Consider the following 13,268-nt stretch of genomic DNA (forward strand, 5'->3'; position numbering starts at 1 on the left):
TAATTTGAATCTGCCCTTTTAGTATTTTAATTGAAAATAATATTTTATTACACAATTCAGCAAGATACTACCCCTCTAATTTTTCTGTCCCCGCTTGCATTCAACATAGATGATGCCTTTGGAAGATGTTTGCATCATTTATTGCAAATTGTTTCCTTGTTTAAAATTTGGGATTTTTTTAACATATAGTTGTGCAAATATAGGTTTTCTCTATAGAGTTACAATATCTGGGCTACAAGAATTCAGACAATGAGGTCTAGCTCTTAGCATTCCCAAAATGTTAACTCTGTGCTACTGGTATCTTTCTCCATAGTATCATTTCAACTTCAGACTGCCAAACACATATCACTGAGCTTCTTCCTGATGAAACAATGATATCAAATTAACTGGATAAGTTCCTGAATATTCATACTGCTTTCAGATCATTTTAAAAAGATTATTTATATCAGAAAAGCTTTAAATGACTGTAAAGTGGCTTACAAAATAGTTTTTTTTAAATATCTGCATACATACTTCCATACTTTTTCAAAAGAAAAAAAATGATAATTAAGTAAGCTGCATACGTCAAAATTATAAAATTAGTCTTTCAACCCCATCATTGAAATTGCAGTCTATGGACTGGTTTCCGGTGGTAAAACCATTTTTAATGCAGTTCCATCAAATTAAATATTCAAATTCAAAAAGGTTACTTTAAAACAACATCATAGTAAATTTGTGAATTACTTTGTATTTCTGAGACTCTTGATTTAATATATTTAGGTGTCTCTGAATACAAATGGAGAAATGGAACTATGTGTTATTTCATTGTTAGAAAATGTGGCTGAGTTTCAGAGGCTTTCTTTGTAGCAGAAGTAATAAAACTGATTAAGACTGAAAGCAACAGAATAGTATTTGGCAAGTTGTTAATGCCCAGCCCAGCCAAATGTTCTTGCACCTTGAATAGATGGATGGCAATCTATAGTTCGTTCAACAGCTTTTACTACTGAAGTAGTATTTTTAATTTATTTTAAGGCTAAAAACTGTGAAAAACTTATTTGATGCTGAGCATCGCTTTCATTTCTAAGCTTTTCCCAAGATCCATCTTCTTTGGGAGGGATGATTTTTTAACAATGCTTTTATTAAACATTATAGTTGAACGTTATAGTTGAAACTACAAAAAAATAAAAGGAAGAAAGTAGAAAATTTAAAACTAGTATAGAAAGAAAAGTTAAAGAAAAAATAATAATATTGTTAGGAATGATAGTCACCTAACAGTTGGGTTGACAATATATAAACCAGGATAGTCATTTAATACTGTTGAATCTTTAAGAGAATGTTGTGATTGGCTGAGGTTCCTCCAACGGCCATAAGATGGAGCCAGAAACCTGATTTGTTCTTTTTTGCATTTCCTTTTGCCTTTTGCCTGATCGTCATTCTGCTTGAATTGCTGTGAGTCTTGCAACTATTCGCAAACTCCGCTTACTGAACTTTATTTCAGATACTTGTAAAGAAAAAGACTTCGTTTTTGGATTATCCCTAGACTGATTATTTTGAATATTAACTGCTTTAACCGCATATGATTTGGACTGTTTGTTGTACTTTGTTTACCCGTTTACAGGAAGTAAAACTTACATTTTACTATTCAGTGTATCTGTGTGCTGGTTGTGTGTTATTCATCACCACTCTCACTATGTTTCCCTGAGTGCACTCATTCTCATAACGGGGAATACCTCAACAAGTATAGCAAAGAAAAAGAAAATAAATATTTTAAGAAGTGACTTCTCTGTCACAAGTATAAACATTTTGAATAATTTATCACCTCTTAAAATATAACAATCTACTTTTTCATTTCTTATTTCTTTTCTTATCAAAAACTGATTTTTAAAATCTTATCACTTAGTCCTAGTCAATAAAAATCCCATTAAGGATTACCAGAAATAGCCATATTTTAAAATAAACCTGCCTTATATTTTTTCCTTTTAATTTTAATAATTTTAATCTACTTTTAAATAATGTCCTAAAACTTTTTTCTTTCTTCTCACAAAATCTTTCAGATCGCTTCTTAAATCCAATATAAAAAAGTTATCGAACTCAGTCTTTTGGATAGCCATTTTATATTCTGTTTAGTTATTAAGTTATCAGCTGGTTCCATGTGTATGACAGATATTACATCTTTTTACATGTCATTCTCATTACTTGTCATTTTAAATCCACTTTTAGATCAGTCTCAGTTTTGACTGGTAAAGATAGATCCTCTTGTCCTTTTTAAGATAGTTTGTCTTCAATGGCAGACAATATTAAAATTAACTTCTGCTTTCACTGTTCAAAAATACCCTTCAATGTATACAATATTAAAAAAAATTTTTTCCAAAAGATACATTCTAACTGAAATATCACAACAAAACCCCAGGAAGAGAAAGTGGAAAAAGAAATAAGAAGATATAACTCGGGACTATTTGGATTACTTGATGATTTCTGGATTTTTGGTTATTGTATTTGAATGACTAAAATCAATCAGGTGGTTGTTTAAAACTGTTTAAAATGGCTCCACTTTTAGAAGAACTGAAAATGGAACTTAAAAGTACAAAGAAGATGCGCAAGAAAGGAGAGGCTCTTTTGGCTTCATATTTCAGTTTTTAGAAATGGAGATTTGGAATTATGAGAAACAACAAGAAATGCCTGCAGAACAAGAAGATTGCCACAAAGAAGAAGCCATCTTTAATGAACAAGTAATCTTAGGTGGGGGGGAAAAAGGAAAGGGGGGAAAGAGAATGGAAAATTTAAGATTGGGAAAAACAACTCCAAAAAAAAAATAGAGTGAAAAATAAGTATAAAATCAGAAAGCAACAGAAGAAGGAAATGCAGAAGAGAGAATTAGAAGTAGAGAGACAAGGGGGTAAAAAGGGGAGGGAGAAGATGAATGGGAAGAAAGAAAGGAAAAGAAGTTATAAAGGACAGAAACAAAATATAGAGAAACAGGGCCTATTTAGAGGTAATGGGTGAAAATTTAATGGAAAAAGGGATTTTGCAAAGGTACATAAAATAGTATTGTTATATTAGAAACAGAAATAATTTTAGAAAATATGAAACAATGTATGATTAAAATGTTTGATAAAATAGCTATCGTAATTCAGTGGAATGCTTGTCAATAAATAAATGTAACAAAATGAATATTTAATGATTTACAAAACATATGTGAAGAGAAATAAGGGAAAAATTAATTATGGAGATTATGTGTGTCTTTAAGGAAGTATGATATTTAATTGAAAAGAAGTGTTAAAGATGTTAAGATTTTAATGATTATTAATGATAGAACTGAATTGGAATGGAATGAGGGTTTATAATTACATATATTTATAATCCTTTTTTTTTAAAGAATATAGTGTGTATTATAAGAATGTACCAAGCAGAATTCGATTGGAAGTTATATATTATGTATTATATTGAAGGTCATAACCTTAAGGTATATATTGAAGTTTAAATAAGAGTTGAATGGATGTAATTAAAAGATATAAAGGTGTCATACTCCAATTAGTAATTACAGGAGAAAATCTGTTTAATGAGAAAAGATAATATGAAATTGAAACAGAACAGACAAAAGTATAAATATAATGATTTGAATTGAGATGAGATAATCAAAATAAAATCGAGAAAATTAAAAGAGGGGGGGAAACTATATAGAAAATGTAGAATAATATAAGATATGGAATAGAACACAAAAAGGAGCATGAAATTGAGTTTTGTGTCTGTATAAAGAAGTTCAGCCCGGGACCATGCTATTTTCAAAAAAGATGTTTTACTTGTATTTTGTGTGTGAAAACCCAAATAAAACTTTATTTTAAAAAAAAAAGAAGGCAATCAAAAGGGGGAATACCTGTGAAGTCAGGAAAGGCAGAAAGACCCAGCAGAAAAGGGGAAAGGAATATATTAAGAAAGAGAGGGATATAAACGGAATGAGAAAAGATATGGGGAAAGAGGGGGAGGAGAAGCAGTAAGAAACAGGTGCATGAAATAAAGAAATAGATGTAATGATTATTATTGTAACTTCTTAAAAATAATGGTTTATTGGGAATCAAGATCAGGGAATAAAGGTATATTTTAATAATTGAGGTGTCACACTCAAAACAGTAAAAGGGGGGGAAACCTATACTTGTTTTTTTTTTTTAAGTGTTAAAATTTGTATTAATCTAGAATTTATAAAAAGAATGTGTAATGGAAAGGGAATATGACAGACTAAAGAACCAACTAAATTAATAAATTAATATAGACTATTAAAAGCAAGAAGAGACATTGGTAACTTTTTTATTATTATCATTATTATTATTATTATTATTATTATTATTACTATTATTAGGCAAACACATATTGTTTATCTTTATTTTTAAAATAAATATTAAAGGATTATATTTGAAATAATTGAAATGAAACAAAAAGATGTTTAGATTGAGATTAATGAAAGAGGCTAGAATTAATGTGTTTGTTTCTCTCCTTACTGAAAATTTGGAATGGAAAAGGTAATAATAGAATTAAGTATGCATATATGAATGTATAATTGCTGTCATATTTGTATGTAAAGGTGATGATCCAGAAATAAGTTGTCCACTAAAAAGAGATTTTTGTTTTTAATGTGAAAAACTGAATAAAATTTGTTAAAAAAAATATTTTTCCCATTCTGCATTATTAAGTTAAATTTAATGTTCATTGAGATTAAAGGTTAAATTTAAATGTTTTACCAAGACCATGCCCACCAACATTGACAGGGCAGTATATAATATATAAATAGAGAATAAACCCCAATTCCTTCTAGCATTGGTGTTGCCTACTTTGGTAATGAAACATCTGCAAACAAAAAAATAAAAAACAAGCTCACAGAGCACCATGGACCCTGCATATATTATTGAGTAATTTCAAGCCCGATACAATAAATTCCTGTAGGGACTATGGACTTAAACTTCATGGCCCGAATTATCTTATAGAGTATTATGATTTTAGGAATGTTATATATTCCATGGGAAATCCATAAATAAAGTTTTATTTTGGGAAGCCCTTGATTTTGAAGATCTTCTAAAGGAATCTGATCATTTTCTAAGCCAGGGGTGTCAAACTCAAGGCCCACGGGCTGGATCCAGCCCGTGGGATGCTTAAATCTGGCCTGGGGGACCATCCTGGAAACAGCAAAGGACCGCCCACTGAACCAATGCCAGCAAAAACAGAGCTTGAGACCCCTCCAAGGCTTGGTTTTCGGCTCTTGCAGCCCTCTGCCAGCAAAAACAGAGCTCGGGGGGCTGCATGAAGCTCACCTGGGCTCCGTTTTTGCTGGCAGAGGGCTGCAGAAGGCCAAAAATGGAGCTCAGGAGCCTGTTTTTGCTGGCAGAGTGCTAAGGCCACAACAGGCACCCCTCACATGAGTGACATCAAGCTGACCACGCCTACCCTGTCCATGCCTACTCGGCCCTCCCTGAGGTCAAAAATAACTCTGATATGGCCCTCAATGAAATTGAGTTTGACATCCCTGTTCTAAGCTGTTGTTTAAACATTAGAAAGAAAAAAGTTAATAGATTTTCCAAATTAGGCATAATGATGAATAGTTGTCATACCTTATTGATAATTATGAATGATCTATACCAAAACTTAATAGCATGGTGCAGGAATTAAGGGGAAAAAAACATAAAAGGGCTGGTTGTAACTTCATTGCTTTTGGTTTAATATACATACATTTCTATGCTTTTGAGAACAGTAATATAATTTAAAGATTTCAATCTGCTTTTGAATTAATACAAGAAGTTAGGATTAATATTTGAGCTCCTATAGTTTTACCAGACATGTGGCAAAAAAGATTACTATTCTACATTAAAAAATATTTACAATAATGAATTAAAATGCATTTACTCTGTCCTAATGAATTGGCAGACTAATCAATATTACTCTATATAATAAAATTTTAAAGAATGTTTCAAAAGTGAACTTTTAAAATATGCTTTTGTTTTTGTTTCTTTCTGTTTATTGTTTGTCTTGTGTCTTTTTCATTTCTTTGTATATACCAAATCAACTTATTTATAAAAGCATAAAAACCACAGAGACCTACTTATATGTTATTGCAACTAACCTGCCAGCATCTGTCTCCTTGAAGATTCCATCTTGATTGGGACAAAGTTCACAGCTTGGAGAGACACCACATTTGCAAGCATCACAAAACCATGGTTCAGTGGAATTTTCTGAAGCAGAGCTCATAATGGAATCACTTTCACCATCAACACCATAACAACCTGCAAACAAAGAAAACATACAGATATTAAAGAACAAAAGATATTATCAAGTGGCCAAGTAGTAAATTTAAGAAGCAGAAAAAACAAGGAACAGGAGGACATGTTCATATTTTCTCACAATTTCTTTTCAAGAAGTGTCTGTCTTAAACACAAAGTAGATCAAACTCTCAGAAAGAAAAAAATAATCTTACATTGTATCCAGAATGTCATGGTACACTTTCAAGAGACTTGGTAATGTACACGAAGTAAAAACATTTAATTTGTCTATTTTACTATGGATTATATTGATTTCATACATAATAAAGGAAACAATAAATATGTCAATACATATGTAATAAATAAGTAATACATGTCAGAATGACAGGTTATCTCAAAGAATTCATATTTCTACTGGGAAAAGTCTATATTTTTTGTCTTTTACAAGAAAAAAAAAAAGGATATTTTTAGTCTGCCAAAGCCCTTATACATTTTAAAATTTTCTACAATTATGCTGACTCCAAGAAAAAGAAAACACTATTTTTGACTTGTACATTTGATTGTTCTGTATAAATTACCTATCAACAGAAAAAAAATTCAGAATAACAATATTTTAAAACAAGGAGTATTTCAAACCATTATAAGAATGGTTAAATAATATATTAAGCACTGCTTAATAATAATATAACAATAAATAGAGAATCCTGAAGAAAAAGCAAAAGTTTTATAATAGAAACAAGGATGACTTTTGAATAATGCTTGCAAAATAAATTAATATTCAGGATATTTTACAGCAGGGATGTCAAACGCAATTTCATTAAGGGCCGCATGAGGATTATGGTTGACCTTGGGGAGCTGAGTGGGTGGGCCAGGTGGGCATGGCCAGGGTAGGCATGTCCAGTTTGACATCCTGCAGCCCTCTGCCAGTGAAAACAGAGCCCAGGAGGGACTATCTCAAGCTCCATTCTTGCTGGCAGAAGGCTGCAGGAGGCCGTTGCAGCCAAAAACAGAGTTTGGGAGGGCTGCATTTGTCTATCCAGAGCTCCATTTTCATTGCCAGAGGCAGTGTGGACCAGTCCTTTGCTGTTTCCAGGATGGCCCCACGGGCCACATCTAAATACCCTGCAGGCCGTATGTGGCTCGCGGGCCTTGAGTTTAACACTGCTGTTTTACTGTATGTAAATAACAGTCTTACAATAAACAAAGTGTGTGTGTGTGTGTGTGTGTGTGTGTGTGTGTGTGTGTGTTCCATTCAATTGAAAATAAATGAATCAGCTACATCTCTAAGTCAAAATCTAGTAAGTACCAGATATTTTTCTTAACACCTTTTGTGGTCAGGAAAATGGATACAGGTGGGAGTGCTCTTTCCAGTATCACAATTTAGCTTGGTGAATTTTTTTTTAAAGACAGCCATGAAAACATTTATGGGATTTCATTTTTAAAAATGGAATTTTACAAAAGAACACTTATAAAAAAGCACTTTAAAATGATTACATTTTTTCACTAGGACTAAGAAATACTTTCTAAAAGCATTATTAATATATTGCTAGTCAAATCCTTAGTAATTTTTCACATTGAGATCTAATAAGAAAAAAACTCTTTTATGAACAAAAGAAGAATCTATATATAGCGGAAACCATGCCCAACCTTTTTATAAAGATGCTTTTAATATAAGACATGCTTTAATCTTCCATTCTTATTCGTCTATTATTAACAAATTAATACATAACTGTTGGAGTAAATGGTACCTATAAATGGAGAATAAACCAGCATCAGACATTGCCACTACTGCTAACCCCAAAAGTTAGGAATTATTATGTAGCTGGGGCTATGAAAGGATGGAATGTTGGGCTAATTATATTTCACAAAAAGAAGAAACCAGGCTCTTAGACTATAACTTGATTGCCACTTTCTTACCATGCCTATTTCTGGTCCAAAAGAAATTTATCCTAATCCATTTAAATGAATCTTATTTCAAACATAGTTTATTATTTGAGTCAAACTAATATTGAGGTGGATTGAATAGTTAAATCTTAATTTCAACTATATTCAATGCAATTAAATATATATACAACAGGAATACTACTCTTCTTCTCAATCAATCATTCTGATGGAATTTCATGACAGTTTATGGTATCTTTCCATTAATTTCAGTAAGAATACATACCTGCAAATCAGAGCTCCTCAACTGAAAAATAATACACAGGCAAACTACTACCAACATTTAATACCTATGTAATAATATTTAATTTCAACAAAACTGGTTGTTGTTTTTTTGAAACAAAGGCTCCTGCTCATTTTTTTTTATTATTTCTATTCAAAACTCAAAAAGTTGGGGTGGAAAGAAGCATATATAGAAAGAATACAGTTATACTTTGTTTAGCAACAGTAATCGGGACTGGCAATGCTATCACTAAGCAACATGATTGTGGCATACAATGATACATGAGTGCACCAATTTATGTTAGCATTAGCAGCAGTTCCGGATACTGTCGTCAAGTGAATCTCACAGTGTCATTAAGCGCAACATCACACTATCACCATTTGTGTGACCTCTCCATTGATTTTGCTTGTTGGAAGGCAGAACGGAAGGTTACAAATGGTGATCACATGATCATGGGACATTGTGATCATATTTGTGAACTGTTGAAACACGCCAGAATTGTAATATCATGACTATTGGGATGCTGTGAAGGCTGCAACCACAAAGACCAGTCATGAAACATTTTATTCAGTCCCACTGAAACTTCAAATGGTTGCTGAATAAGTGATAATTAAGCTAGGACAACCTGTATTACACAACAATCAATACAATCAATAATCAGTTGGAAACACATGAATTTCTGATGAGTCCTTTATTTCTGTATATAAAGAAGCAAGAAACAAATAATTAAAGAAACACTCGTCATCTGAATTAAAAAAAAAGTTATTTTCAAACCTCAAGCATTTATTATAAACCTTTAGCAATATTATTTTAATACGCTATTAATAAGGATATACATACCCATGAGTTTTGTTAATTACATTATCAGACAATTATAAAATCCATTTATTTAACCTACTCATGAACAAATTCACTCAATTTTACTAAAAGAATAGTAATGCTTCATTACTCACAGTAAGTTGAAGACATGATAAATTACCTTCATGTACTGTTATTCCACAATTATCACACTGAATTATTTCATCAGCATCTTCACTATTATCTCCAAGGCAAACGCAACAAATCATAATATGGTCCATTTTCTGGGAACTCCAATTTTGAGATTTTTCAAGAATCAGCGAGTCCTATCAATAAAAAAATGTAAATACTTTAGTTACATTAGAAAAGGTATTAAGGGGACTCATACTTGTTTAAATTTAAATTATCTTTATAATTATACTGTAATTGACCAATGTTATTGTTCAATCCTTTTATTTCACTGTTGTGTAATGTTATATGGGAATGTGGTAAATAAGTGAACAATATACCAATTACAATTACTTTGGTCCTAAACAACCCTTAGCCTTGTAATTTTCATGCTCACCCTTCTCCTTGGACTAAGAGAAGGGGTGTTGGTTCTTACCTGATACGCCCATTTTCTGGGAGCTGTGATGAACATCCAGGCCAGGGTAATGCTTCCGTCTCACTGTTCGATAGGCTGAGCAAAATTCTGAGGACCCACCTCCTTGACACTTGTCTCCAGTTTTGGCGAAGTCAAAGTGGCAGGATACACCATTGTTCTTCCTGTACCATTGCTCTCTTAGTTCTTGACCAGGACCAGGACCAGGACCAGAACCAAACGGTCATCTGGGTGGGGCTGGATGCTCATCACAGCTCCCAGAAAATGGGTGTATCAGGTAAGAACCAATACTCCTTCTCCAGTGAGCTGTTCTGAGTATGTAAGCCAGGGACAAAGCCAAACTGGCATGTCCTACGGGAGGGTCTCCGTCTGGTTTGGAGTCTCTGTCACTATGTGAATTCCCTGTATGATACGCCTACCAAAGGCAGCCTCTGCCGAGGCAAAGACATCTAGTCTGTAATGTCTTATGAAGGGTAACAATGATAACCATGTCACTGCCCTACAAATTTCTTCTATAGAGGCTTGTGTTGCCCAAGCTGATGATGTGGCCGCATTCCTGGTGGAGTGTGCTGTGATTCCTCCGGGCACTTATAAGGTGTGCGGTTAATATGACTTTGCAATCGTAGCCTGAAGCCATCTACTCACTGTCAACACTGTGACTTTCCTCCTTAGTGTGGATGGCTGAAATGAAACAAAGAGGGCCTCCGGCTGTTCTGTTGGAAACAGTTCTGTTGCGATAATTGCAAGGACCCTTCGCATGTCTGAGGAATGCCATTGTCTCTCTAAGGCGTGAACCGGCCTTGGACAGAAGTTGGGGAGAATCAACTCCTGCACACAATGGGATTGACTTTGGGGATGAAAGCCAGGCCTAAACAGAGAACCACCCTATCAGAGTGAAAGACACACAGGTTCTCTCTCACCTCTCCTTGCGGAGGTGATAGCCACCAGGAAGATTACCCTGTATGTGAGAAGGTGGAGGCTGGCAGTTCTCAAGGGTTCAAATGGTGGTTTGGTGAATGCTTTGAGAACCTTGTTTAGATCCTTCGTGGGGTATCTATGGAAGTTTTATATTAGTGGCCCCTCGGAGAAAACTACATACTCTACACTGTAAATCCCCGCAGGAGAGTACTGAAACTAGCCGCCACCTGCCTATGTAGAATATTCAGGGACAGCCCCTTGTCCAATCCCTTCTGGAGAAAGTCTAGTATGTTTGCTACTGATGCAGAGGTGGGGTCTATCTTTGTCTTGTCACACCACTTGTAGAAGTTCTTCCAAGTGGCATTATAAATGCAATTAGTGGACAGACATTTAGCGGCCTGGATAGTCTTGATAACCTTGTTGAATAATTCCTCGCATTTCAGAAGTCTCCACTCAAGTGCCAGATGACCAGGTAGAGCCACAGTGGCTCCAGATGTTCTATGGGGCCCTGGCTGAGGGAGACCCGGTCCAGCGGAATTCTCCGGGGGTCAACAATCAAGAGGTCCATGAGGTCCGCAAACCGCAGGCATCTCGTACAGTATGGTGCAAGAAGAACATCCACCCTCTAGTAGTTTCCTGATTACCTTGGGTATCACAGGAAGGGGAGGGGAGGCATATAGGAGGCCCCTGGGCCAGGGACAGCAGAGAGCATTGACTCCCTCTGCTCCCTGAGCCAGGAAGTTTGAGTAAAATCTTTGCAGTTGGGTGTTGAATGGCAAGGCAAAGAGGTCCAGGATCGGTTGGCTGAAATGATCCAATATCTCCTGAAAGAATCTCAAGTGCAGGAGCCACTCAGAATGATTGACAGTGGCCCTGCTCAATCAGTCTGCTTGAATGTTGGTCAGTCCTGAGATATTCTCTGCTTTGATGGAGTGGAGATGACTCTCTGCCCAGCAGCAAAGCCTTTCTGCCTCCCTCATGAGGGACTTTGAATGTATGCCCCCCTGCTGATTTATGTGGCCCTTGGTGGCCACATTGTCTTGTCAGAAGGAGGACATGCTGTGCCTGGATCTCGTGCTGGAACTTGTGGAGGGCCACATGAGCTGTCCTGAGTTCCAGCCAATTGATATTGTGAGTTAGGTCTGCTGGAGACCAACGACCCTGGGCCACTAGGGATTGGCAGTGAGCCCTCCAGCCAAAGAAACTGGCATTGGTACTAATTGTCAATCAACATGGCTCTCTGAAGAGGCACTCCCTGATGATGTTCCTGGATGCCCACCATTGGAACCTTTGGAGGGACCAAGACATTGACCATGGAGTTGCTCCTGCCAGGTCTCTGGAATGGGAGCAAAAACCACTGCAAAGTCCCCGGTGTGGAGGCGCACCCAAGGGACAATTGCAATACAGGGAATCATTTTTCCCAGAAGTTGAGATAACTGGGCCAGGGGTACTTTTTTAAGAGTCCGAATGTGATTGAACAAGTTCCTGATGCTGATTTGTCTGTCTGGCAAGAGTAAAATCTCACCTGTCACTGTGTCTATCATGGCACCCAGGTGCAGAAGATGAGTTGTAGGTGTTAAATGGCTTTTGCCTAGATTGACTGAAAAGCCATGGTCCCGAAGGACCTGGAATGTGGTTCATAGATCTATCTCTGCCTGCAAAGGAGACAAGGATTGTATCAAAATGTCAACTAAGTAACATTGCAAGGGAACCGGCATGCTCCTGAGATATGCCGCTAAGACTGTCAGAGCCTTCGTAAAAGTTATGGGAGGGGGGGCAAAATAGTAGGGCCCAGGCCGAATAGTAGGGCCCTGTACTCATAATGGCGGTTGGCGTAGCAAAACCACAGGAAGCTTCTGTGCGTAGGTCTTATAGGAATATGCAGGTATGCTTCGGTCAGATCCATGGAGGTCAAGATATCTCCCTGCCTGATACACAGAGAAGAGATTGCGGGGAGCTCATCTTGAACCTCTTGTACTAGAAAGTGGTTCAGACGCTTTAGGTCTAGAATTGCCCTCCACCCCACCCACCCCGAATTCTTCAGAACCACAAAGAGGAGGAAATAGAATCCCTGCCCGCATTGATCCACTGGGACCGGATGAATGGCATGGTTCTCCAACAAGTGCTGAATTGTGGTCTTGAGCCCTCCTTGTGGGATCCCTTGAGATGGGACATTGCAAAAAAGAGTTCAGGGGTGTGGAGAGAAACTCTAGAGAGAGACTAGATCTTATGGTCTCTTGGACCCAAGCGTCTGAGGTGGTTATGTCCCACTGGTTGGCAAAAAGGGCCAGCCAACCTCCAATGGGAGGGTCAGGTTGGCAGACATTTGGGGTGACGAAAGGATTTGCTCCCTGTGCCACGAAAGGACTGCTTAGCTTGGGATCTCACCTGCTCCTATCTCGGAAACCTGCCTTATCAGATTGTTGGTCCTGACAAAAGCCAAAGGACCTTTGGAATCTTTGAAAAATTTTTCCCTGGTAGGAGGGTCGAAAGGAAGCCCTCTGAAAGGACTGAGCGGGACGGTATTCAAACCACCAAGAAATGGAAAGCAAGATTTTCCTTCTGC

General features: G+C 36.4%; 1 protein-coding gene across 7 annotated transcripts in view; it reads right to left on the reverse strand.

Annotated features, from left to right (window-relative positions):
• Positions 1-13,268, reverse strand: part of PHF14 (PHD finger protein 14) — a 142,053-nt gene that overhangs the window by 98,111 nt on the left and 30,674 nt on the right. For all 7 annotated transcript variants that reach the window (XM_087946166.1, XM_087946164.1, XM_026677773.2 and 4 more), the window contains exons 4-5: positions 9,365-9,509; positions 6,086-6,245 (exon numbers count right to left, since the gene is read on the reverse strand). In XM_087946166.1, the coding sequence (XP_087802292.1) occupies positions 6,086-6,245; positions 9,365-9,509 (305 nt within the window). The remainder of the gene's footprint in view (positions 1-6,085; positions 6,246-9,364; positions 9,510-13,268) is intronic.

This window comes from Notechis scutatus, chromosome Z, assembly GCF_049901735.1.
Source record: "Notechis scutatus isolate UNSWTSFEM ecotype Mainland chromosome Z, rNotScu1.2, whole genome shotgun sequence".
Taxonomy (NCBI): domain Eukaryota; kingdom Metazoa; phylum Chordata; class Lepidosauria; order Squamata; family Elapidae; genus Notechis; species Notechis scutatus.